Source organism: Malaclemys terrapin, chromosome 15 (assembly GCF_027887155.1).
Source record: "Malaclemys terrapin pileata isolate rMalTer1 chromosome 15, rMalTer1.hap1, whole genome shotgun sequence".
Classification (NCBI taxonomy): Eukaryota; Metazoa; Chordata; order Testudines; family Emydidae; genus Malaclemys; species Malaclemys terrapin.
In genome coordinates, this window is record NC_071519.1 from 1,299,401 (window position 1) to 1,323,937 (window position 24,537).

The window sequence follows — 24,537 nt, forward strand, 5'->3', positions numbered from 1 at the left end:
AGGTGGGCTGGGGAACAGGGGGGCTAGGGGGTGTCTCAGCCCCCCAGGAACGAATTCAGAACTGGGTACTGAATTGGGGGGTAATGGGGGGGCACAGGGTGGAGGTTTGGGGGCTCCCTGCTCTAACCGGCCCCAGCCCCCCAGGATGGAGTTCGTGACGGGGTACCGGGGTGGAGGTTTGGGGGCACGGGGTGGAGGTTTGGGGGGCTCCCTGCTCTAACCCCCTGGCCCCCCAGGATGGAGTTCGTGACGGGGTACCGGGGTGGAGGTTTGGGGGCACGGGGTGGAGGTGTGGGGGGCTCCCTGCTCTAACCCCCTGGCCCCCCAGGATGGAGTTCGTGACAGGGTACCGGGGTGGAGGTGTGGGGGGCTCCCTGCTCTAACCCCCCCGCCCACCAGGATGGAGTTTGTGACGGGGTACCGGAGTGGAGGTTTGGGGGCACGGGGTGGAGGTGTGGGGGGCTCCCTGCTCTAACCCCCCCGTCCCCCAGGATGGAGTTCGTGACAGGGTACCGGGGTGGAGGTTTGGGGGCGCGGGGTGGAGGTGTGGGGGGCTCCCTGCTCTAACCCCCCTGCCCCCCAGGATGGAGTTTGTGACGGGGTACCGGGCTGAGGTGCTGGACCTGGCCGAGTTGCTGCTCGCCTGGCACCGGTCCCAGGCCGGGGGGCCCCGGGACAGGCAGCACCAGCGGCGCCAGGAGGGGCATGTCCGGCGCCTGCCCCCCGACCCCGCCCTCTGGCTGCTGCACCTGCTGCCCAACCCCCGGCTGGGGCTGGCGCTGCCAGGGGAGGTCCAGGGGGAGCCCCGGGGGCGGCTCTGCGGGGAGGACGCCTTGCAACTGCGGGACCTGCAGCGGGCGGTCACCTTCCTGAGACTGGACGAGGAGGACGAGGGGCCAGAGACAGGTACCCCCCAGCCCCCCACCCTCCTCGGGGCTCCCCTGTCTGCCCCCTTTCCCCTGGCCCCCCATCCCGATCGGGCTCCCCCATCTGCCCCCCTCCCCTGCCTGTCCCCCTGTCCCCGTGGGGCTCCCCTGCCTGCCCACCTCCCCCCAGGCTCCTGTCCCACATGGGGCTCCCCCATCTGCCCCCTCCCCTGCCTGGGCCCCTCTCCCCAGCCCCCCGCCCCTCTCTGGGCTTCCCCGTCTGCCCCCCTCCCCTGCCTGCCCCTGCCTCCATCCCACCACCAGGCCCCCCATCCTTGTTGGGCTTCCACGTCTGCCCCCCTCCCCTGCCCCGTCTGCCCCCCCGTTCCTGTGGGGTTTCCTGCCTGGCCCCCTACCCCCAACCCTGCCAGACACCCCCTATTCCCCAGGCACCCCCCCTGCCCATCCCCCTATCTTCCCACCCCCGCTGGGCCCCTCCCTAACCCCTGCCCCACACCCAGGGCTCTGAACCCCGCCCTCCGCCGGTCTCACCTCTGCCCCCCTCTCCCCAGGCCAGGCCCTGGTGCATGTGGAGCGCCTCCTGCTGGTTACGGATGAGCACGGCACAGTGATGGGCCTGGATTTCCAGCTGGGGGCCGGGGGCCCCCCCAAGCCGTCCACGCCCCCCCCACTGGAGCAGCTGGCGCTCGGCCTGCTCTGCGAGAGCATGGCCTGTCCAATGGGCGGGGGGGAGCCCCGCCGGCCCCGGCTGCTGGCCGTGGGGGACCCCACCTTGCACAAGTGAGTGTGAGCGGGCAGGTGGCGGAGGGGCTGAGTGCCCATCCCCCGCCTCACTGACCCCTCCCCCTTGCCTCTCCCCACAGGTCACTGGAGCCCCTGCTGCCCCAGCTGGGGGTCAGACTGAGCCCGGACCCCATGCGGGGCTGGGGGCCGAAACCCACCTTCACCTTGCCCTCCATGCGCGTGCGAGCCTGTCACGTGTGCAAGAGACACGGGTTCCAGGGGCGGCTGGTGCCGTGGTGAGCGCGGGACTCTGCAGCCCCCCGGGGTGACCTTTGCCCGGGCCAGGGTTTGAGGGGGCCGCAGGTTAGCTCTGAGCCCCCCCTGTCTGTCCCGTCCCCCCGCAGCCAGCAGTGCCGGGCCGTGCTGTACTGCTCCGAGCGGTGCCGGGCGGCCGACTGGGCCCGCAGCCCCGAGGACGCGGCCCACCGGGCCTGGTGCCCCCGCATGGCCGGGTACATGGCCCGCGCCCGCCAGCTGGCCGACCTGCCCTTCACCTTCGCCGCTGGTGAGCCCCGGGCAGGGGAACGTGGGGGGGGGCAGGGGGGAGCCCTTAGTGCACTGGGGGCAGGGTAGAGGGGGATATGGGGGGCCCCGGGCAGGGGCAGCTCTGGGTGGGGGGGTTGCCAGGTGGGGGAGCTGGGCAGGGAGAGGCCACTGGGGGGCACCAGGCAGGGGGCACTGGGGCAGGGGAAGGGGGGCTCTCGGTGGGGGGGCTGGGCAGGGAAGGGGGCACTGGGCAGGGGGTGCTGGGGCAGGGGAAGGGGGGCTCTCGGTGTGGGGGCTGGGAAGGGAAGGGGGCACCAGGCAGGGGGCGCTGGGGCAGGGGAAAGGAAGGGGGGCATGGGGCAGGAGGCATTGGGGCATGGGAAGGGGGGGTGCACAGAGCTGGGGTTTATCGGGGGGTCCCGGCCCCCCATTTCCCTTGCAGAGGTGACCAGCGACGGGTTCAACAGGGAGGGGTTCCTGGCCGCCCGGGGGCTGACGTGGGGGTACTGGGCCCACGAGAGCATGCTGGTCCGGGCCCCCGACTATGGCGTGGGGCTGGGGGGCCAGAAGGACTGGAGACCCGGCCTGCTGCAGAGCGGTGAGCATGGGGGGCCGGGGGCCTGTCCCCTCTGGGGGGCGCCGGCTCCTGTCCCCACCATAACCCCGCCTTTCCCTCCCGCCCAGGTAACCCCTTCGAAGCACTGAGGCTGGAGGGGGGAGCGGCTCTGCCCCCCCACCTCCCCGGAGCCCCCTGCACCAAGGACCTATTTCAGTGAGATAGGGGAGGGGCGGGTTATAGCTCGGGGGGGGCGGGGCCTGGCAGCTGGGGGAAGAGCCAGTGGCAGCTGGGGGGAGGGGCTGGTCCCATCTGGAGGGGAGGGGGAGGAGCCAGTCACAGCTCGTGGGGGGCGCTCCCAGCGGAGGGGGGGCCGGTCCCGGTGGGGCTAAGCCCCGTGTCCCCCCGGGCTCGTGGCGCGAGTACTACGCGTGGCGGGGAGGAGGGGTCGGTCCCGGGGGGGGAGGAGCCGGTCCCATGGGGGGGAGGAGGAGGGGTCGGTCCCGGGGGGGGAGGAGCCGGTCCCATGGGGGGGAGGAGGAGGGGTCGGTCCCGGGGGGGGAGGAGCCGGTCCCATGGGGGGGAGGAGGAGGGGCCGGTCCCGGGGGGGGGGGAGGAGGAGGAGGGGCCGGTCCCATGGGGGGGAGGAGAAGGAGGGGCCGGTCCCGGGAGGGGAAGGAGGAGCCGGTCCCATGGGGGGGAGGAGGAGGGGCCGGTCCCGGGGGGGGGGGAGGAGGAGGAGGAGGGGCCGGTCCCGGGAGGGGAAGGAGGAGCCGGTCCCATGGGGGGGAGGAGGAGGGGTCGGTCCCGGGGGGGGAGGAGCCGGTCCCATGGGGGGGAGGAGGAGGGGCCGGTCCCGGGGGGGGGGAGGAGGAGGAGGAGGAGGGGAAGGAGGGGCCGGTCCCATGGGGGGGAGGAGAAGGAGGGGCCGGTCCCGGGAGGAGAAGGAGGGGCCGGTCCCATGGGGGGGAGGAGGAGGGGCCGGTCCCGGGGGGGGGGGAGGAGGAGGAGGGGCCGGTCCCGGGAGGGGAAGGAGGAGCCGGTCCCATGGGGGGGAGGAGGAGGAGGAGGGGCCGGTCCCGGGGGTGGGGAGCAGGAGGGGAAGGAGGGGCCGGTCCCGGGGGGGGGGAGGAGGGGAAGGAGGGGCCGGTCCCATGGGGGGGAGGAGGAGGGGTCGGTCCCGGGGGGGGAGCAGGAGGGGCCGGTCCCGGGGGGAGGGAGTAGGAGGGGAAGGAGGGGCCGGTCCCGGGGGGGGGGAGGAGGGGCCAGTCCCATGGGGGGGCAGGAGGAGGGGCCGGTCCCGGGGGGGGGAGCAGGAGGAGGGGGAGGAGGGGAAGGAGGGGCCGGTCCCGGGGGGGGGGAGGAGGGGAAGGAGGGGCCGGTCCCATGGGGGAGAGGAGGAGGGGCCGGTCCCGGGGGGGGGAGCAGGAGGGGAAGGAGGGGCCGGTCCCGGGGGGGGGGAGGAGGGGAAGGAGGGGCCGGTCCCATGGGGGAGAGGAGGAGGGGCCGGTCCCGGGGGGGGGGAGCAGGAGGAGGGGGAGGAGGGGAAGGAGGGGCCGGTCCCGGGGGGGGGAGGAGGGGAAGGAGGGGCCGGTCCCATGGGGGGGAGGAGGAGGGGCCGGTCCCGGGGGGGGGGGAGGAGGGGAAGGAGGGGCCGGTCCCATGGGGGAGAGGAGGAGGGGCCGGTCCCGGGGGGGGGGAGCAGGAGGGGAAGGAGGGGCCGGTCCCGGGGGGGGGGAGGAGGGGAAGGAGGGGCCGGTCCCATGGGGGGGAGGAGGAGGGGCCGGTCCCGGGGGGGGGAGCAGGAGGGGAAGGAGGGGCCGGTCCCGGGGGGGGGGAGCAGGAGGGGAAGGAGGGGCCGGTCCCGGGGGGGGGGGAGGAGGGGAAGGAGGGGCCGGTCCCATGGGGGGGAGGAGGAGGGGCCGGTCCCGGGGGGGGGGAGGAGGGGAAGGAGGGGCCGGTCCCGGGGGGGGGAGCAGGAGGGGAAGGAGGGGCCGGTCCCGGGGGGGCTGACCCCCGTGTCCCCCCAGGCTCGTGGCGCGAGTACTACGCGTGGCGGGGGCTCCCGCTGGGCTCCCCCCTGGCGGCGCTGCTCAGTTACCCCCTGAGCGTCTATTACATCGTCACCCAGCTCGTCCCCCGGCACTGTGAGTGGGGGTCCGGGGGGGCGGGGGGACCCCGGCACTGTGAGGGGGGGTCCGGGGGGGCGGGGGGGACCCCGGCACTGTGAGGGGGGGTCCGGGGGGGCGGGGGGACCCCGGCACTGTGAGGGGGGGGTCCGGGGGGGCGGGGGGACCCCGGCATTGTGAGGGGGGTTCCGGGGGGCGGGGGGGACGGCACTGTGAGGGGGGGTCCGGGGGGCGGGGGGACGGGACTGTGAGTGGGGTCCGGGGGGGCGGGGGGACCCCGGCACTGTAAGTGGGGGGGGCGGCACTGTGAGGGGGGGTCCGGGGGGGCTGGGAGGCGGAGGTCACCGTCTGGGCGGGGGTGGGGAGCCCCAGTCCTGGAGGGGGGTCTGGGAACTGGGGGGGTCCCCTGCCCCCTTCTGACCCCCCCATTCCTCTGCCCCCCTCCCCCAGTCCCGGAGCTGAACATCCTGAACAAACAGTCGCTGCGAATTCACATCGTGGAGACGGGGAAGGAATCGGACATGGCCCCCCTCTTCTGGGTGCGCGGGGGTCGCCGTGCGGTGCTGTGGGGCAGGGCTGGGCTCTGGTGGGTTTAGGGGGGCGGGGGGCGCTGTGGGGCAGGGCTGGGCTCTGGTGGGTTTAGGGGGGCGGGGGGCGCTGTGGGGCAGGGCTGGGCTCTGGTGGGTTTAGGGGGGCGGGGGGCGCTGTGGGGCAGGGCTGGGCTCTGGTGGGTTTAGGGGGGCGGGGGGCGCTGTGGGGCAGGGCTGGGCTCTGGTGGGTTTAGGGGGTCAGGGCTGGGCTCTGGTGGGTATGGGGGGGCAGGGGGCGCCATGGGGCAGGCCTGGGCTCTGGTGGGTATGGGGGGCAGGGGGTGCCGTGGGGCAGGGCTGGGCTCTGGTGGGTATGGGGGGCAGGGGGTGCCGTGGGGCAGGGCTGGGCTCTGGTGGGTATGGGGGGCAGGGGGTGCCGTGGGGCAGCGCTGTGCTCTGGTGGGTATGGGGGGGCAGGGGTACGCTGTGGGGCAGGGCTGTGCTCTGGTGGGTATGGGGGGCAGGGGGCGCCGTGGGGCAGGGCTGGGCTCTGGTGAGCATAGGGGGGTGCCGTGGGGCTGTGTGGGGCTTGCCGTGCGCGTGGGGGGGGCAGTGGCAGACACCCCCCCTCGGAGGGCAGGTTCAGAGCAGGCCCCATCTGTGACCCCCCCTCCCCTTTGGGCCCCCAGGAGCTGTCGGTGCTGCTGCCCCACGTGTCGCTGGAGCTGCTGTTCGTGGGGGGGGTGTTGCCCCCCGAGGCCGACGGGCAGCAGGTCCTGCTGCAGAGAACGGTGAGGGGGGGCCATGGGGGCGGGAGGAGGGGGAGCCCCAAGCCTCACCCCCCCATGGCTGATTCCCCCCGTCTCTCCCCCCCCCCAGGAGGCACAGGGGGTGCGCATCTGGCCCGGCCCCGCCCCCAAGGCCAAGGGAGGGCGGGGGGGGCTGCAGCTGAAATTCTGTGCCCAGCCCACCCCACTACTGCCAGGCCCCAAACCCGACCTGGTCATCGGTGAGTCCCCCGGGGGGGCCCTGGCTGGGGGGGTGTTGTCTGGGGGGGGCACAGGGAAGGGAGGGGGGACCCTGGGATGCTGTTCGGGGGGGAGGGGCTCAGGCCAGGGAGGGGGACCCTCGGGGGCTGTCGGAGGGGAGGGGCCCAATCTGGGGGCCCTGGGGGGGCTGTGTGGCAGGGAGGGGAGAGGGGGCTTTCTAGGGGGGACACCCGGGAAACCCCAATGCATGGGGGTGGCACAGGCTGGGGTGGAGGAGGGCTGACAGTGAGGGGAGGGGTTCCCCGAGGGAGGAGGGGGGTTCCCCCGGGGGGGTCTCCTCGTTTGTGGCAGACCCCTGAGGCCCCCCCCCCGTTATTTGTCAGGGTTCAATTCCGGCTTTGCACTGAAGGACACGTGGCTCAGCGCCCTGCCCCGATTGCAGGTGGGAGCCCCCGGCCCCCCCGGGTCCCTCCAAACCCTCCCTCCCCCACTGCACCCCGGCCCCCCTGTGCCCTCCAAACCCCCCCAACCACCCCTCTGAACCCCCAACCTCCCAGCCCCCAGGTGGCCCCCCAACCTCCGCTCGACCCGCTTCGCCCCCCTGGCCCCGCCAAACCTCCCCTCACCCCCCCCAACCACCCCCCGGCCCCCCTAACTCCCCTCTCCCCACTGCACTCCCCCAAACTCCCCTCCCCCCCGCTTTGTCCCCCCAGCTCCCATCCCCCTGCAGCACCCCAAACTCCCCTCTTCCTTCTGCACCCCAAACTCCTCTCCCCCCGCTTTGCCTCCCCAGCTCCCCTCCTCCTGCTGCATCCCAAACTCCTCTCTTCCTGCTGTACCCCCAAACTCTGGCCCCGGACGCCTGGCTCCCCAGCGGCTCCGGCACCGGATGCCTGGGTCCCTGGCACCTCTGGCACCGGATGCCTGGCTTCCCTCCCCGGCAGCTCGAGCCCCGGACACCTGGGTCCCCGGACGCCTGGGTCCCCGGACGCCTGGCTCCCCGTGTCTCCGTCTCCTCCGCAGGCACTCCGGGTCCCGGCCTACTTCACGGAGTGCAGCGAGTACAGCTGCGCGGTGGACGAGGCCACGGTCTCCATGGCGACGGGGGGCAGCGCCGGACCGGCCCACGTCAACCCCTTCCGCTCGCCCTTCCGTCAGGCTGGCATCGACAACGCCATGCCCTGGTGGGTGCCGGGGGTGGCGGGCATCGGGAGGGAAGGGGGCGGATGCTAAAATGACCTCTGACCCCAGTGGTGGCCGTAGGGTGACCTCTGACCCCCACCCTTGATGTGACCTCTGACCCCCTCAGTCATTAGTCCCATTAACCTGACCTCTGACCCTGGTTGCACTATGACCCCTTGTATGTCACAAGTGACCTATGACCCGCACCCCCCCCTCCCGTTAATCTGACCCCCTCCAAAATTATCTCCATTCGGCTGAACTCTGACCCCTGAGCTGCCTCATCAATTGACCTCTGACCCATGCTTCATTCTGAATTTGAATGACCTCTGACCCCAGTAGTATGCCGGGGGGAGTGATGCGGTAGAATGACCTCTGACCCCATGTTCTCATTAGAATGACCTCTGACCCCACCAACACCAGTGACCCTTCCCTCGGCCTTGACAGAATGTCCTTTGACCCAGGTCATCCACCACCTGTGTGACCTCCGACCCCATGACATTGTCTCCCGTTCTTGTGACCTCTGACCCCAGCGTCACTGTGCCCATTGCAATGACCTGTGACCTCAGCCCTCTCCGTGACCTTTAACCCCCCATAACATGACCTCTGACCTATTGACCCTCACCACTCTATTTTGACTCTCCCTGACCCTCACCCACCCATGACCCCTGACCCCTGTTGCCTACCGTTACCATGACCTCTGACCCCTGTATCCTCCCCTCCCCCCAGGTACTCCAACGCCTTCATCTTCCACCTGCTGTACAAAGGGGGTGCGGGGGGCGTGCGGCAGCTCCCGGGGCTGGTCCCGCCCCCTGCCCCCAGCCCCACCGGTCAGGAGCCGGGCCCGGGCCGCCCTCGCCGGAAGGAGAAGCGGCAGAACCGCAGCGGCCGCCGGCGCAAATGAGGGGGGGGGACGGCGAGGGGAGGGGGGACTAATAAACCCGCCCCGGCTAATGGAGCCTGCGCCTCATTACTGTCCCACTCGGGTCCCCCCCCGGCCCAGGGGATGAGCCGGTCCTGCCCCCCCACCCCACCCCCGCGGCACTGACATCACCCCCCCACCCGCCCCAGCCGGGCCAAGCACCAGCTTCCTCCCCCACACACACACTTCAAGGCCGAGCCACAACTCTCCCCCTGGCACCGGGGGGGTGGTGACGTTTCATCCACCCCAGCCCTTTGCCCGGCTTATCGCAGAGCAAACAGCCCAGGCCAGGGAGACGTGACTGGGAATCCTCCGGCTCCAGGCAGCGGCCCCCCCAAATCCTCCGGCTCCGGGCAACGGCTTTCCCCGAGTCCTCCGGCTCCGGGCATCAGGCGCCCCAAATCCTCCAGCTCCGGGAAGCTGCCCCTGCAAATCCTCCGGCTCCAGGCATCAAGTGCCCCAAATCCTCCGGCTCCGGGCAGCAGGTGCCCCGATCTCCCCCTGGCTCCAGGCAGCGACATCCCGCCCCTTCCCGAGCCATGTGCACGGGGCGCTGCTCGCGGCTCGTGGGGCTGGCGCTGGTGCCCATGGCGCTGGGCTGCATCGTGGCCAACGTCCTGCTGATGTTCCCCAACGGGGAGACGGGCTGGACCGATCACCTCACCCTGCAGGTCTGGCTGATGGGGGGCCTGGCCGGCGGGGGGCTCATGGTGAGTGGAGCAGCACGGGGGGAGGGGACCCTGAGCCGGAACGACCTCCCGCCCCACTCCCCCCGCCGGGCCTCAGCTTCGCGTGTCTGTCCTCCTGTCCCACCCGGCTCCCGCCCATCTCAGGGCTTTCTGTCTGTCCAGGCCGCTGGGTCCCCCCGTCTGTCCAACTGGCTATCCCTGCGCACACCCGGCCACGTGTCCCTCCGCACCTTGTCCCGCCATCTGTGTGCGCCTCTGTCCCGCATCCCCCCGTCTGTCTGTCCCTCTGTTCCGCGTCCCCCCCATCTGTCCCTCTGTTCCACGTCCCCCTGTCTGTCCGTCCCTCCGAGCCACGTCCCCCCATCTGTGTGCGCCTCTGTCCTGCGTCTCCCCATCTGTCCTGCATCCCCCTCATCTGTCCCTCTGTTCCGCATCTCCCCGTCTGTCTGTCCCTCCGAGCCACATTCCCCCCCATCTGTCCCGCATCTCCCCGTCCCTCTGTGCCCTGTCCCTCCGTCTGTCCCATGTCCCCCCATCTGCCCGTCCCTCCGCGCCTTGTCCCCGTCTGTCCCTCTGTCCCGCATCTCTCCGTCTGTCTGTCCCTCCATCTGTCCCGCGTCCTCTGTCTGTCCCTCCACGCCTTGTCCCCCCATCTGTCCCTCCGTCCCACGTCTCCCCATCTGTCTGTCCCTCCGAGGCGCATCCCTCCGTCTGTCCCATGTCTCCCGCATCTGCCCATCCCTCCGTGCCTTGTCCCCCCGTCTGTGTGCGCCTCTGTCCTGCATCTCCCCATTTGTCTGTCCCTCCACGCCTTGTCCCTCCATCTGTCCCATGTCCCCCCATCTGCCCTTCCCTCTGCGCCTTGTCCCTCCGTCTGTCCTGCGTCCCCCCCGTCTGTCTGTCCCTCTGCGCCGTGTTCCCGCGTCTGTCCCCCCATCTGCCCGTCCCTCCGAGCCACGTCCCCACCATATGTCTGCCCCTCCGAGCTGCGTCCCCCATCTGTCTGTCCCTCCCCGCATGCCATGTTCCCACCTCTTTGTCTGCCTGGCCCTCCATCCGTGCGCACGTCCCCCCTGCCGACCCGGTCTCTCTGCCCCCCTCCCCCGGGTGCTGCCAGCATGTGGGGCGTGGGGGGAAAGGGGAGATGCGGTGATCGCCGGGGGTTGCTCCAGGGTACGCGTTGTTCGGCAGCCCTGTGTGCGACAGGGACGTGCGACCCGTGGGGAGAGACACACTCATCGGATTCCCTCCCGGGGAGACCCAGGGCCGAGTCGCGGAGAAGCTCCAGCGGGAGCTTCGAGGACCGAACCTTGACTCCTTCGCCCGCCCCGCATTGGCCAAGCGACAGCCCCCAGCTGGCGGGTGAAGACATGAGGTGCTGGGGGGGTCCAGCACGCTCTCGGAGTTGCTCCTGGGACACTGGGTAAAGGCCAGGGCGTGGCACAGACCCTGTGAATCGGTGACGGGGGTACGCATTGGACGAGGACCCAAAGACATCCCCACCCCCAGATACCTTGCGCGGAAACTTTGCTTGGGCTGGTTTCCGCTACAGGTCTGTATCCCACCGCTGCCACTAACAGCGTCCCGACCTGCCCCTTCCTGGACACGGCCACCCCGGGGTCCGTGGCTCCGCCCAGCGACCTCTGTTCTCTTGATCACTGGCCAGACACATACCCGTCGGGCAAGTCCTTGTCACCGGTAATGACCCCCCGGCTGATGGGGTGTCCCGGATCCACGGGCTCGGCACTACAGCCCGGTTTTTAAACTGCCCCTTGGAGGGACCAGGCTGGGTCGGTCCCATTCTTCCTTCTGGGTCGGCCCAGGCAGCCTCACCGCCTCCACGGCCGAGTCTCCTGTCCCCAGCCCTCCACATGCTCGACCTTGTGCGTCCCACCGAGCCAGACCCCTCTGCCGGGACCCACTGGGGTCCGATCCAGATTGCAGCAGGCTCCTGAGACACCCCCCCCCCCAGGTTCCGGGCCCGGAGTGCTCGCTGCCCCAGATTTGTGTGTGGATGGAAGCGGGGGGGCTAGGTTTCAAACCAGAGCCAGCGCTTGTGCCGTGTAGACATTCCCGGAGAGCTCCCCTCTTAACCCAGCCGCCTGGCCTTTTGGTCCTCCAGCTCGGGGCCTTTCCTCATTTCCCTGCAGAGCAGTGGGGGATGGGGAAATCTCTTGGCGATAAGTGGCTTGGTGGGGTTCACTGCCCCTTGTCTCTTCTGGTGCCTCTGCTCCCCCCTGGGATGCTCAGGGCACAGCAAGGCAGAGCCCAGAGAGAAACTGAGGCACGCTTAGGCCGCATAACAATATCTCGCGCATTCCCACCCTCCTCACACATGGTCCCTTCCCCACAGGGAATCGTATTGATTGGGGGCGGGGCTGTGTGTGCTGGGGAGCATCCCGTGCCAGCACTTCCCCCCACTGCTAGCTTCCTTTTTCGACCAAGTACACCCCGTTTGCCCTTTGCCCTGGTGCTGCCGATACCGGTGACGCAGCCACTCGGGAGGGGCCTGGGGAACTGCCTGACACCGGATGGGCCCGTGGGACTGATTGCGGGGGGCGGGGGGGTTAGGAGCTGCTGGTTTTGATCTGTGTCCCCCCCACTCCCATTTCAGGTTCTCTGCCCCGGGCTCTCGGCCATCCGCGCCGGGGGGAAGGGCTGCTGTGGAGTTGGATGCTGCGGGAACCGGTGCCGGGTACGGACCCTCCTTCCTGGGGCGGGTGGGCAGTTGCGGGGCAGTGTGGGGACTGTAAGGGATGAGGTGGGGGCAGTGGGGGAGCGGGGGGGCTGCTCTCTGCTCTCACAACCCCCTGTTTCCCCCCACAGATGCTGCGCTCCGTGTTCTGCTCGCTATGGGGCGTCCTGGGGGGGTTTTACTGCCTGGTTGTGTCCGCCACCGGCCTGGCCAAGGGGCCCCTCTGCCAGGATGCTGAAGGGACATGGGGGTCGCCCTTCCAGGACATCAGGTAGGGGGGCGGGGCCCTGCTCCATCCCATAATAATCTTGGGGAGCCCCGGGAGCTGGGAGCCCCCCAGCCTGACACCCGAAAACTCTAGCCCCCCACAACCCCAACCCTGTCCCGCCCAGCCCCCCAAATCCTGCCCCCCCTACATCCCTGGCCCTCCTAACCTTCACCTGAATCCTCCCCCTTCCACAGCTCTCAGAAATCCTGCCCCCCCCGATCCAGGTCCTCCCCGCTCCATGGACCCAGGTCTGCCCCCCCGCAATGCCCCAAAATTTCCCCTTCCCCTGGCAGTGCTGGGGGCGCACCCCCTCCCTCGCTCCCACCCCAAGGCCAACAGGAACCCCCTGGGGAAACCAAGGCAGGCGTGGGGGAGGGAGGTTCATAAAGATAGCACCCCAACTCCCACGCTCCCTGCCCCCTTCCCCCACCAGTCCTGCCCCCCAATTCCGATTCCACTCCCTGCCCCCCTCCCTGACCTCGGCCCTCAGGATCACACTCCCCCCCCGCTCGGCTCCCTGAGCCACCTTGCCCTGACCGTGTCCCCCCACCCCACAGCGAGAACTACCTGGCGAACCGGACGCTGTGGGAGCGGTGCGTGACCCCGCCACGGGTGGTGCTGTGGCACGTGGTCCTGTTCTCCGTCACACTGGGGCTGGGGGCCATGGAGCTGGCCCTGTGCGCCCTGCAGGTTCTCAACGGGCTACTGGGCACCGTGTGCGGGGACTGCCGCAAGCCGGCCGAGCGCCAGGTGAGAGACGCCCGGGGGTTGGGGAATACCCGGCTGGGGCCCACGGGGAGCTGGGTAACTACCCGGCTGGGGCATGCGGGGACCTAGGTAAAAACCCGGTTTGGGGCGCCCGGGGAGCTGGGTAAATACCCGGTTTGGGGGCGCCCGGGGAGCTGGGTAACTACCCAGCTTGCAGGATGGCCCAGGGAGCTGGGTAAATACCTGGTTTGGGGGTGCCCGGGGAGCTGGGTAAATACCCGGTTTGGGGGGCGCCCGGGGAGCTGGGTAAATACCTGGTTTGGGGCGCCTGGGGAGCTGGGTAAATACCCGGTTTGGGGGGCGCCCGGGGAGCTGGGTAAATACCTGGTTTGGGGCGCCTGGGGAGCTGGGTAAATACCCGGTTTGGGGGGCGCCCGGGGAGCTGGGTAAATACCTGGTTTGGGGCGCCGGGGGAGCTGGGTAACTACCCGGCTTGAGGCGTGCCCGGGGAGCTGGGTAAATACCCGGTTTGGGGCACCCAGGGAGGTGGGTAGCTACCCGGTTTGGGGGGCGCCCGGGGAGGTGGGTAGCTACCCGGTTTGGGGGGCGCCCGGGGAGCTGGGTAAATACCTGGTTTGGAGAACCTGGGGAGGTGGGTAGCTACCTGGTTTGGGGGGCACCCGGGGAGCTGGGTAAATACCCAGTTTGGAGAACCCGGGGAGGTGGGTAACTACCCAGTTTGGGGGGCGCCCGGGGAGGTGGGTAACTACCCGGTTTGGAGCGCCCGGGGAGCTGGGTAAATACTCCGTTTGGGGGGCGCCCGGGGAGCTGGGTAAATACTTGGTTTGGGGAGCGCCTGGGGAGCTGGGTAAATACCTGGTTTGCGACTCCGGGGGAGCTGGGTAACTAACCGGTTTGGGGGGCGCCCAGGGAGCTGGGTAACTAACCGGTTTGGGGGGTGCTCGCGGAGCTGGGTAAATACCTGGTTTGGGGGGCGCCCGGGGAGCTGGGTAAGTACCCGGTTTGGGGGATGCCCGGGGAGGTGGGTAACTACCCGGTTTGGGGGGCGCCCGAGGAGGTGGGTAACTACTCGGTTTGGGGGGTGCCTGGGGATCTGGGTAAATACCCGGTTTGGGGGGTGCCCGGGGAGCTGGCTAAATACCCGTTTTGGAGCGCCCGGGGAGCTGGGTAAATAGCCGGTTTAGGGGGCACCCAGGGAGCTGGGTAAGTACCCGGTTTGTGGCGCCCGGGGAGCTGGGTAAATACTCGGTTTGGGGGGCGCCCGGGGAGGTGGGTGGCTACCCGGTTTGTGGTGCCCGGGGAGGTGGGTAACTACCCAGTTTGTGGCCCCCGGGGAGCTGGGTAAATACCCGGTTTGGGGGGCGCCCGGGGAGCTGGGTAAATACCCAGTTTGGGGGGCACCTGGGGAGCTGGGTAAATACTTGGTTTGGGGGGGGCGCCTGGGGAGCTGGGTAAATACCCAGCTGGGACATGTGGGGAACTGGGTAAATACCTGGTGACTAACTTCCTGGATCTCTGGTTCCCCTCCCCCAGGGCGAAGGTCTCTGAGCTGCCAATGGACCCCGAAAACCCGGTTTCCGGGGGGCTCTGTCACTCGTTGTCACCCTCCCATCCATCTGTCCATTGCGGGGGGCTGTGGGATGCCTGGGCCCTTTATGGCGGGGGCTCGAGCCGGGCCCCCCAGACCGCGCTCTCACCCCCCGCTGCCCCCAGACCTCCCAGCTTGTATCTAATTAAAGAGCCCCCCTGCTCCTGCCTGGCACGTGTGGGTTTCATTGGGAGCATGATTTGGGGTGGGGCAGTTGGGAGGAAGGGGGCTGCGGGTGGGGGTCCAGACTCCTAGGGGTCTGACCTCCCCCCCAGGTCTTGGAGGAGGGGCTGATGCGGAGGTGGGAGCCATTCTAAGGGGGGCAGAGCCCTATGGAAGGGGCTGGGGGCCCAGGAGAGGGGGCAGAGCTGGGGGGCTCAGTGAAGGGGCTCCCACTGGCCCTTGATGGGGTGCAACTCTGCCTCCCATGCCCCCCCCATATTCCCTCTCGACCCCCAAGCCAGGCAGTCCATGCCCTGGGGCCAGGTGGGAGCCGCCGCCCCCTAGAGGAGACAGGCCCCTGCCCCATTCCCTGCCCCCCTGAGCCAGCCAGTCCCTGCCCTGGGGCCGGGTGGGAGCCGGCGCCCCCCAGAGGGGACAGGCCCCTGCCCCATTCCCTGCCCCCCTGAGCCAGCCAGTCCCTGCCCTGGGGCCGGGTGGGAGCCGGCGCCCCCCAGAGGGGACAGGCCCCTGCCCCATTCCCCGCCCCCCTGACCCAGGCAGTCCCCGCCCTGGGGCCAGGTGGGAGCCGGCACCCCCTAGAAGGGACAGGCCCCTGCCCCATTCCCCACCCCCCTGAGCCAGGCAGTCTGTCTGGGGGGGCAGTGTGAGGGAATTGGATGGGGGGGTTGGATCTCTAATTTCCACCCTCTGCCCCCCCTTAGCTGGGAGGGAGCGACATCCCCCCACCCCATAGCCAGGGTGGTGTCCAGCCAATAAGATGCCGGTCAGCTCAGGTCCAAAGTAAGTTGTTTATTGGGGGGGGGTCACACAGACAGGGGCTGGCGGGGGAGCAGCTGGGAGCAGGGTTCATGGGGGGGCGGGGAGTGGGAGTAGCAGGGATTGGGGGGCAGGGGGCAGTGGGGCGCGGTCAGCGCCCACCAGACGACCTGGTGGGGGGGTTCTGCGGTGAGGTGGGAGGGGTCCGGGGGGGTGTACAGGGTGTCTGCGGTGGGGTGGTGGGGGACTGGGTTGTGGTGGGGGTCTGGGTTGTGGTGATGGGGGGCTCAGTTGAGGTGGTGGGGGTCTGGGTTGTGGTGATGTGGGGCTCGGTTGAGGTGGGGGTCTGGGTTGTGGAGGTAGGGGGCTGCGTTGAGGTGATGGGGGGCTCAGTTGACGTGGGGGGCTGGGTTGACGTGGGGGTCTGGGTTGTGGAGGTAGGGGGCTCCATTGAGGTGATGGGGGGCTGGGTTGAGGTGGGGGGCAGCGTTGAGGTGGGGGTCTGGGTTGTGGAGGTGGGGAGCTGCGTTGAGGTGATGGGGGGCTCGGTTGACGTGGGGGGCTGGGTTGAGGTGGGGGTCTGGGTTGTGGAGGTAGGGGGCTCCATTGAGGTGATAGGGGGCTCAGTTGAGGTGGGGGTCTGTGTGGAGGTGGGGGGCAGTGTTGAGGTGGGGGTCTGGGTTGTGGAGGTGGGGGGCTGTGTTGAGGTGATGGGGGGCTCGGTTGAGGTGGGGGTCTGGATTGTGGAGGTGGGGGACTGGGTTGTGGTGGTAGGGGGCAGGGTTGTGGTGGTGGTCAGGGTTTCAGGCCTGCAGCATCTGAAATAGACATCATTCAGGGCCGTGTCGTCCCCTTTGCCCTGGGGGGCCTCCACCTTGGTGGCGATGGTGCAGATGCCCCGCGGGCCGCAGGAGCAGCTCTGGGGGCCCCAGTTGCCCCGGCGCAGCCCGTCCCCCCTCAGCTCTGCCCCGCCCGTGCAGACGAACTCGATGTTGTTGGCAGCCGTGTCGTCCTTGAGGCCCTGGCAGGGCTCCACCCGCAGCCAGAACTGGGTCAGCCGCTGCCCTGAGGGACATTTCTTCACTAGACCCCATGAGCCCCACCTGGGAGGAGAGAACGGGTCAGCTGGGTACGGCCCACAGGGGGTGCTGCCTTCCCCCCAACCTCTGCCACTCTGGGCTGGGAGCTGCTGCCCTAGTGTCCCACCGCTACCACCACCGCGATCCCACTTCTGCCACCACTAACCCTCTATCAATACCACGATCCCATCTCCGCCACCACTAACCCACTGCCAATACCACAATCCCACCGGAACAGCCTTCCGAGGGAAACGGTGGGGGCGAAGGACCTGTCTGGCTTTAAAATTAAGCTAGATAAGTTTATGGAGGGAATGGTCTAATGGAATAACATGATTTTAGTCACAGGAACAGCGTGCCCTCGCTGGTAAATAGTATAATGGTGTTGCGGATTGTGGGGGAGTTAGGGCCCTGCACCCCTCTTCCCGAGATTCACTGCGACTCTCAGCCAGCCAGTAAAGCAGAAGGTTTATTTAAGGACAGGAACACAGTCTCAAGCAGAGCGTGTAGGTACGACCAGACCCCCCTCAATTAGGTCCCTCTGGGAGGTTCAGGGAGCTTAGACCCCAGCTTGGGGTTCCCTGCGTTGCACCACCCAGCCCCCACTCAAACTAAACTCCAAGCCCCTCCCGCTGCTCCTCTCCTTTGTTCAGTCTCCCGGGCAGAAGGTGTTAATTCTCCCCACCCCCGTTCCTGGCTCAGGTTACAGCTCAGGTAGCTTCCTTCAAGGGAAGTCCCACATCCCCACTGCAATCCCCCTGCAACATTCCCAGGTCAAATCTGCCCTGCTCCCTGCTCCGTCACAAATGGCTAATAAGGGTAAGGCTGGAGAATCTTGCCTACGTGCTCTGGGTTTTACTGATCGCCATATTTGGGGTCGGGAAGGAATTTTCCTCCAGGGTAGATTGGCAGAGGCCCTGGAGGTTTTTCGCCTTCCTCCGCAGCGTGGGGCAGGGATCGCTAGCTGGAGGATTCTCTGCTAATTGAAGTCTCTAAACCACAGGATTTGGGGACTTCAACAGCAGAGTCAAGGGAAAGGGTTGGGATGGCTTTGTGGCCTGCAACATGCAGGAGGTCAGACCAGATGATCATAATGGTCCCTTCTGACCTCAAAGTCTATGAGTCTATGAGTCTAACACCAGTAACCCGCTATCAATACCATGATCCCACCCCTGCCCTCCAACCGACTGTCAATACCACGATCCCACTTTTACCACCACTAACCCACTGCTGTCACTGACGTCGCGCCATCGATGCCACCCTCCCATCTCCGCCACCACTAACCCACTGTCAATACCACGATCCCACCCCTGCCCCCACTAACCCTCTATCAATACCGCGATCCGATCCCTGCCCCCACTAACCCACTGCCAATACCACGATCCCACCTCTACCACCACTAACCCACTGCTGACACCGACATCCCACCATTGATGCCACCCTCCCATCTCTGCCACCGACCCCAGTTCTGTTGGTGACACCTCTATTCCACTAGTGCGCATGGAGCCCAGTGCCCCCTCTGCCAGGTGCCCGCACCCTCCGTTGGGCCCCTCCCCACGGTACTCACGGCCCCACGTTGGACTGGATGGTGCTGCCGTCGGAGCAGAGCAGCCGGATCCCGTTCAGTGCCGTGTCATCCCCGGCGAGCTGGGGCAGCTCCACCTGCAACGGGGCATTGGAGGGGAACAAGCCTGGGCATTAGAAACTGGGCCCCCATCACTTCAGTGCAAGGAGATGGGGGGCCAGAGCGGTGTGGGGAGGGGGAAATTGAGCAGAGGGGTTCAGGGCTGTGGGGCAGGGGGATCCGGGTTGGTGAGGAGGGCAGGGGCAGGGGGAGCTGGGCTGGGGAAGGGGGCAGGGATGTGGGAGGGTGAAGGGGCAGGGAGTGGGGCAGGGGGGAACCGGGCTGGGGAAGGAGGCAGGGGATGTGGGGAGGGCAGGGGGGAGCCGGGCTGGCGAGTGTGAATCTTTACCTTCAGGGAGAACCCAACGGCGAAGCTGTTGCCGGGGCAGCACTGTTCCGCGCCCCACGTGCCCCATATCCCCCCATTGCTAACGTGGATCTTGGTGTGGCCCTATGCGCCCCACAGGCAGCAGCCGAGCAGAAGGCCGAGCGTGGCGTGCAGGGAGCTGTCCATGGCTGGGTAGGCGAGCGGAGGGAGCCAGCAGCAGATGTGCAGCTCCTGGCACGGGGCAGGGGTGTTTTATACCCGGGGGTGTGGGCTGGGCTGGGTTCCAGCCTGTGTGAGCAGTGCAAAGGGGTCGGCCTCGCCTTCTCTTTGCATGGGGTCAGGCCTGTAATTAGGTTAATCCTGCCCCTGACTATCCTGGGGCGCATGATGCAAGGTTCCTACCGACACCCACCTAGGGTTCTGCCGCCTCATCGCCCCAAAACTCCCAGAGCAAACACGTCATGACAACACCTCCGGCCTCACGCCAAACGATTCAACCATCCCCGCTGACACCAGGTGCCTTTATGGGGCCAGCATCCCACTGTTACCACTTTGGATGTCATATCCCAACGCTCACACCACTATGCTGTTACGGTGCCAGGATCCCACCGCTGACTCTACTGTTACCACTTTGGACGTAGTATCCCACCGCTAACACCACTATGCCGTTACGACACCAGGATCCCACTGTTAACACTTCAGTGGGAAATAAGGAGTGGAATGAGGGAGAGGCCAGGTCCCCGGTTCAGAGCGATGTGGATCACAACCCAATACTGTGGTTTGAATGCGGTTAAATGCCACCGTACACAACACGGAACGAGGCGCGTCAGCCATACACGGGCCGGGGAGTCTCTCCTGGGGAGCAGCGACTCTGAAGCAGATTTGGGGGGCGGGGAGGGTAATCAGCGGAACGTGAGCTCCCGGGGCGACGCTGTGACAAGAAGGGCGAACGCCATCCCGGGCTGCGTAAGCGGGAATCTCGCGTAGGGGCAGAGAGGCGATTTCACTGATCGGGCCCAGACGCTGCCCACAGTTCCGGCCGCAAGTCTCACAAGCAATCTCCTTAGACACTCCAGTTTCCCAGTATTACCACCAGTGCCACTTGTTATGGGGACAAATGGTTATAAAAACCAATACCCCAGTAAAAGAAAAAGGTTCTCCTGATCCCAAAGGACCAAGCCCCAGACCCAGGTCAATATACAAATCAGATCTTACCCACAAATCACGCTGCTGCCAATCCTTTAGAATCTAAAATCTAAAGGTTTATTCATAAAAGGAAAAAGATAGAGATGAGAGTTAGAATTGGTTAAATGGTATCAATTACATCCAGTGATGGCAAAGTTCTTGGTTCAGGCTTGCAGCAGCGATGGAATAAACTGCAGGTTCAAATCAAGTCTCTGGAACATCCCCAGCTGGGATGGGTCCTCAGTCCTTTGTTCAGAGCTTCAGCTTGTAGCAAAGTTCCTCCAGAGATAAGAAGCAGGATTGAAGACAAGATGGAGATGAGGCATCAGCCTTGTATAGTCTTTTCCAGGTGTAAGATCACCTCTTTGTTCTTACTGTGGAAAATTACAGCAAAATGGAGTCTGGAGTCACATGGGCCAGTCCCTGCATACTTTGCTGAGTCTCAAGGCGTATCTGCCTTCTCTCAATGGGTCCATTGTATAGCTGATGGTCCTTAATGGGCCATCAAGCAGGCTAGGCAGAGCTAACACCAGTTTGTCTGGGATGTCACCCAGTTTGAAATACAGACAGTATAGAGCCAATATTCATAACTTCAACTACAAAATTGATACACACATACAGACAGCATAATCATAACCAGCAAACCAGAACCTTGTCTTAGACACCCCATTTGACCCCCTTTATACAAGATTTGCATGCCACTACAGGACCTTGGTTGCAACAATGATCTATATGGTCCCAGATTATATCAATAACGTCACACCCCCAACGCAAAATTGATGCAGGAAGGGATGACACAAACATCACTGACTGCATCCCAAGAGCTCCCCATCCTTGGGTTTATCTCACTACGGCTAGTATTGGGGTTAGAAGCCATATCAGAGTATAACAGAAATGGTTTATCAAAATTGTGTTCAACAACAAAACAATCCTCTTTACACACTCAAGGTAAAACTTGGTTAGAACAATAGTGGATTGGATCTGCTCTTGCAGCATGGTTCCTGTATGTCTCATGTAACCTTGCCAAGAGCTAAAGAAAACCGCTACTTTATCCATACGAGCTCGGGCAAATGTTTGGAACCCAATTAACATCAAATAAATGCAGATATTAATGATGTTTATAGTCCAGGAATCTTGGCATTTAGCCGTGAAAGCAATATGGTAGTGTGCCTTAGTTTCCCTTCTCATACAGCACATTAGGTCTGGAATGTCTTTTCTCCTGTGAAAAGTTCCAATACTGTTTACAGGCATCAACTGTGAAACATCAGTATAACAAGGCCTTTTAACATAAAGTGTGTTCTCATGTATTCCTTTTAACATGTTCAAGGGATTTTCCAACCGATTAGGAACATTGTACATTCTTACAGTTCTTGGTAATAGCAACACATCAGTTACAAAATTACCATTAGCATTAACAACAAATCCATTGCAAGTGTCCATCTACAATTATGGTTGTCATGCCACACCTTTGGCTCAATACCATTGGAGTTTGGGCATTTTAGGGTTAACCTGTTGCTTCCCTTTGCAAAATTCAGTTTTCTCTTTCCTCCTTGTCCTGCAGGATCAAACCCTGATTTTTCTTGCTTAACAGAATTCACTGGCTGATGGGGTGGGCTCTCTGTGCTAACAGCTATTAGCAAGTCCTCCCTTTCCCAGCCAGACAAGTAATTTGCATTACCACAGACAGAAGCCAGTCCACCAGTTTTCATATCCTTAACTGCAATCATTTCCAAGACTGGACTCTGTCTTAAAGAGATACCACACAAATCCAACGAGTTTGAGGGTGAGAGTTTGCTTGCTCTCCCCCGCATCCTCAAGCATTTAGCCATAAAACTGTTCTGCTTTGAAACACCAGTGACCAAATCTGTCCTCAGACCCTGAAGCACAGACTGCTCACTTAAAGAATTAGAATGGAGACATTCCTGTTCCAACACCATTGTCTTCCCAACAAGCTGGCCACACACAGCCACTTGGTTATAGGGTTGCTCAACTTTCTTAACAGCTTTTGCTCCATCTGAGACCTTCTCAAAGCTACCCACACTGGATCTTTTGAAAGGAAAGTCAGTGGATCCATTCACAACAGAAAATTTCTGGCTGTTAGGAACCGAAACTTCCTTTATTAAATCACTCTCACATCCTTCAGTTTCAGGGAACTGCTTGCACAGATTACCATGAGGATTCCTTTCCCCAGGAGCTTTTCTAAGCAGCAATTCACCCCTCACAGAAATTCTGCCCTTACCCTCTTCATCTAGGGCTTGCTCTAAAGGAACACTTTCCTGAGCCACAACAGACTCTGTCTGGGTCTTACTTACATCCAGGATCACCTTTGGCCCATCAAGCAGATTTCTACACAATCCCCTTTCAGGCAAACCCATAGACTTCCTAGATGAAAGGTTAGAAACATTTCCCTTCCCTTTGCCACACACAAGTTCAGGAATCCTTTCCTTCTTGCTACAAGTTTCCACACCATCAGTAGGTAACACAACCAAATCACCTGCATGCTCTCCTTGTGCCCTGGCTAGGATATCACCCTGATCAGACAGAGTTGCTGCACCCTTTACCAACCACACACTAGCAATAGGCAAAATACAAGCAGCAGAGTTGTCTGGTCTCTGGGATTTTGCTAAGACACTAACTGGATGTAACCTAGTTACGGTGCCATTCTCCCCAGCAGACACAGACTTAGGACCATTCCCTTCCTGGGCTTTAGTTGAATTCAGAACCAACTCTGAGACATCTGCACTATTCTCAACCCTCACAGGCTGAAAGGCACCTTCTGTCTGCTCCACAGACAAAGACGAGCTGGAGACACCCTTTCTACCAGATACACAGCTCGGGATTTCATTTCCCTTGTCCCAGCACACCGGGCTGTTCACAGACAACTGCTTGGAGACTGGGGTAGCTTCCTCCATAGGCAAGTCAATACCCCTGACAGATCAGGCACATTTCCTTCACTGTCACTATTCTCCACACAGGAAACAGGTAAGGTCTAGGGACATTCATCTTCCACTATCCCTGCCTTCCCAAACTGCTGACTAGACAAAGCTATCAGCTCACAAGGCTGCCTTGGCTCCTCCAAACTTTTCCTGCCTTCCTCTCCTTTGTCCCAGCACACAGGGCTGACTACAGACAAAGACTGGGAGAGTGGGGCAGCTTCCTTACCAGGCACCTTGCCACTCCCAACCGATAAACTGCTCTTCTTACTACACTGAGCCACTGCCAGCAAATCACAGTTACCCTTTTCAGGTTCACTTTTGCAAGCTGTACTAGCCACCAATGCATCACCCATCCAAAATCCCCCCTTTCCTTCCTCAGTTAGGGCTTCCACTTGACCATCCTCTTTAATCTGCTCCAGAGAAACAGTTTCCTGCCCAATAAGATTCTGCTGCTCTTGATTTAACTCCAGATTCACTTCAGAGCCACTAGACCGACATTCAGAAACTTCATTTACAGACAAATGGCTCTTCTCCGACAAACCTTTGGAGCAACCCTCCCCAGGCAAATCATTGCCCACAATAGACACAGGTTTAAGATCATTCCTGTCCTGTGACTGACTACCTGGACTGAACAAAGCTTTAACATTTTCCCCAATCAAAAGATCCTTAGGCAATAACTTCCTTACCCCAGCTATAACTTCATGCTTAGCACCATTCCATTCAAGGTGGATTCTGGCTAAAGGCACGCTTACAGTAAACTCATAGAGGACTACAACATTCACACTCTGATTTGGTAAATAATCTTCCTCTTTGACAAGATCTGCTTTAACCAGAGTGATGTTAGAAGCCATCATTTGCCCTACACAGCTTTTACCATTGACTTTTACATTCTCTGTGAATTTTTCACTACCACTCCCATACAGAGCATTGGCACAAGTTATGGAGCCACTCTTTACTGAACACACAGTAAAAGCATTTACATAAAAGGTGGCAGAATTGGGGTACATTTGGTTACACCCAGACAACTGCTCAGAGTTATACAACATACCAACATTGTTATAAACCGGACTTTCAAGAGGATACAATTTCTGCTTTTCTTCCCTTGCTTTTTTGACTGGGAGCTGAAATCTTTGCACTTTTGCCTCAGCTTCTAGTTCCTGCAAACGAATTTCTGCCAGTCTTTGTTCATGCTCAAGTTGCAGTTTACTTGCTGCCTTTTGCATTACAATTGCTTCTGCCTTCTGATCACTGGCCATTAACAGATCTCTCAGTTCTTGATTTGTAGCTTTCTTTCTAAAGCTTATCCCCTTTTCTGAACACAAATCTTTCAGGGCTTTTTTGTCAAGGCCTCATATGCTCTTTGCTCAGCCATTGCAGCAGCTCTTTAACCAGCCAAACTCTCAATCCCAAAATTCCAATGTGGATAGCGTGGGGTTCTGACCCAACGCTTAATTGACCTGGTTCTGTGGATCCTGCCGACTACGCCACTGTGACAATGCGGTTCTGGCGGAACCCAACTGAGAGTGCCAACTCAGGACAAATTGCTCAAACAGGGCAGTTACAGCCCAAGGCTGGGGTTTTCCACCTCTAAGGCAAACCAAACCAGCCAGCCAGACCCCCTTTATACAAGATCTGGGTGCCACTACAGGACCTTGGTTGCAACAATGATCTATATGGTCCCAGATTATATCAATAACGTCACAGAGCACATGCGGCGCTGCGAGCTATTCCCCTCGGAGAGGGGGAGCACATACAGCGCTGCGAGCTATTCCCCTCGGAGAGACGGAGCACATACAGCGCCGCGAGCTGTTCCCCTCGGAGAGGTGGAGTACATACAGCGCCACGAGCTATTCCCCTCGGAGAGGTGGAGTACATACAGCGCTGCGAGCTATTCCCCTCGGAGAGGTGGAGTACATACAGCGCTGCGAGCTATTCCCCTCGGAGAGACGGAGCACATACAGCACTGCGAGCTATTCCCCTCGGAGAGACGGAGTACACACAGCGCTGCGAGCTGTTCCC

At 63.5% G+C, this 24,537-nt stretch overlaps 1 protein-coding gene across 11 annotated transcripts in view; it reads left to right on the forward strand.

Annotated features, from left to right (window-relative positions):
* Positions 1 to 33: 33 nt before the first annotated feature.
* The window catches only part of TM4SF5 (transmembrane 4 L six family member 5), a 30,212-nt gene continuing 5,708 nt past the window's right edge, over positions 34 to 24,537 (forward strand). The window contains exons 1-17 of one of the 11 annotated variants that reach the window (XM_054005475.1): positions 39 to 906; positions 1,439 to 1,667; positions 1,751 to 1,906; positions 2,015 to 2,175; positions 2,599 to 2,754; positions 2,841 to 2,928; positions 4,743 to 4,859; positions 5,292 to 5,380; positions 6,061 to 6,162; positions 6,251 to 6,380; positions 6,744 to 6,802; positions 7,384 to 7,544; positions 8,734 to 9,171; positions 11,765 to 11,845; positions 11,977 to 12,116; positions 12,671 to 12,863; positions 14,376 to 14,597. In XM_054005475.1, the coding sequence (XP_053861450.1) occupies positions 585 to 906; positions 1,439 to 1,667; positions 1,751 to 1,906; positions 2,015 to 2,175; positions 2,599 to 2,754; positions 2,841 to 2,928; positions 4,743 to 4,859; positions 5,292 to 5,380; positions 6,061 to 6,162; positions 6,251 to 6,380; positions 6,744 to 6,802; positions 7,384 to 7,544; positions 8,734 to 9,171; positions 11,765 to 11,845; positions 11,977 to 12,116; positions 12,671 to 12,863; positions 14,376 to 14,390 (2,637 nt within the window). In that variant the 5' untranslated portion in view covers positions 39 to 584 and the 3' untranslated portion in view covers positions 14,391 to 14,597. Of the gene's footprint in view, positions 907 to 1,438; positions 1,668 to 1,750; positions 1,907 to 2,014; positions 2,176 to 2,598; positions 2,755 to 2,840; positions 2,929 to 4,742; positions 4,860 to 5,291; positions 5,381 to 6,060; positions 6,163 to 6,250; positions 6,381 to 6,743; positions 6,803 to 7,304; positions 7,545 to 8,268; positions 8,525 to 8,733; positions 9,172 to 10,341; positions 11,475 to 11,764; positions 11,846 to 11,976; positions 12,117 to 12,670; positions 12,864 to 14,375; positions 14,598 to 24,537 lie in introns of those variants that run through there. The other 10 variants (XM_054005470.1, XR_008441714.1, XR_008441715.1 and 7 more) reach the window with 10 other exon arrangements.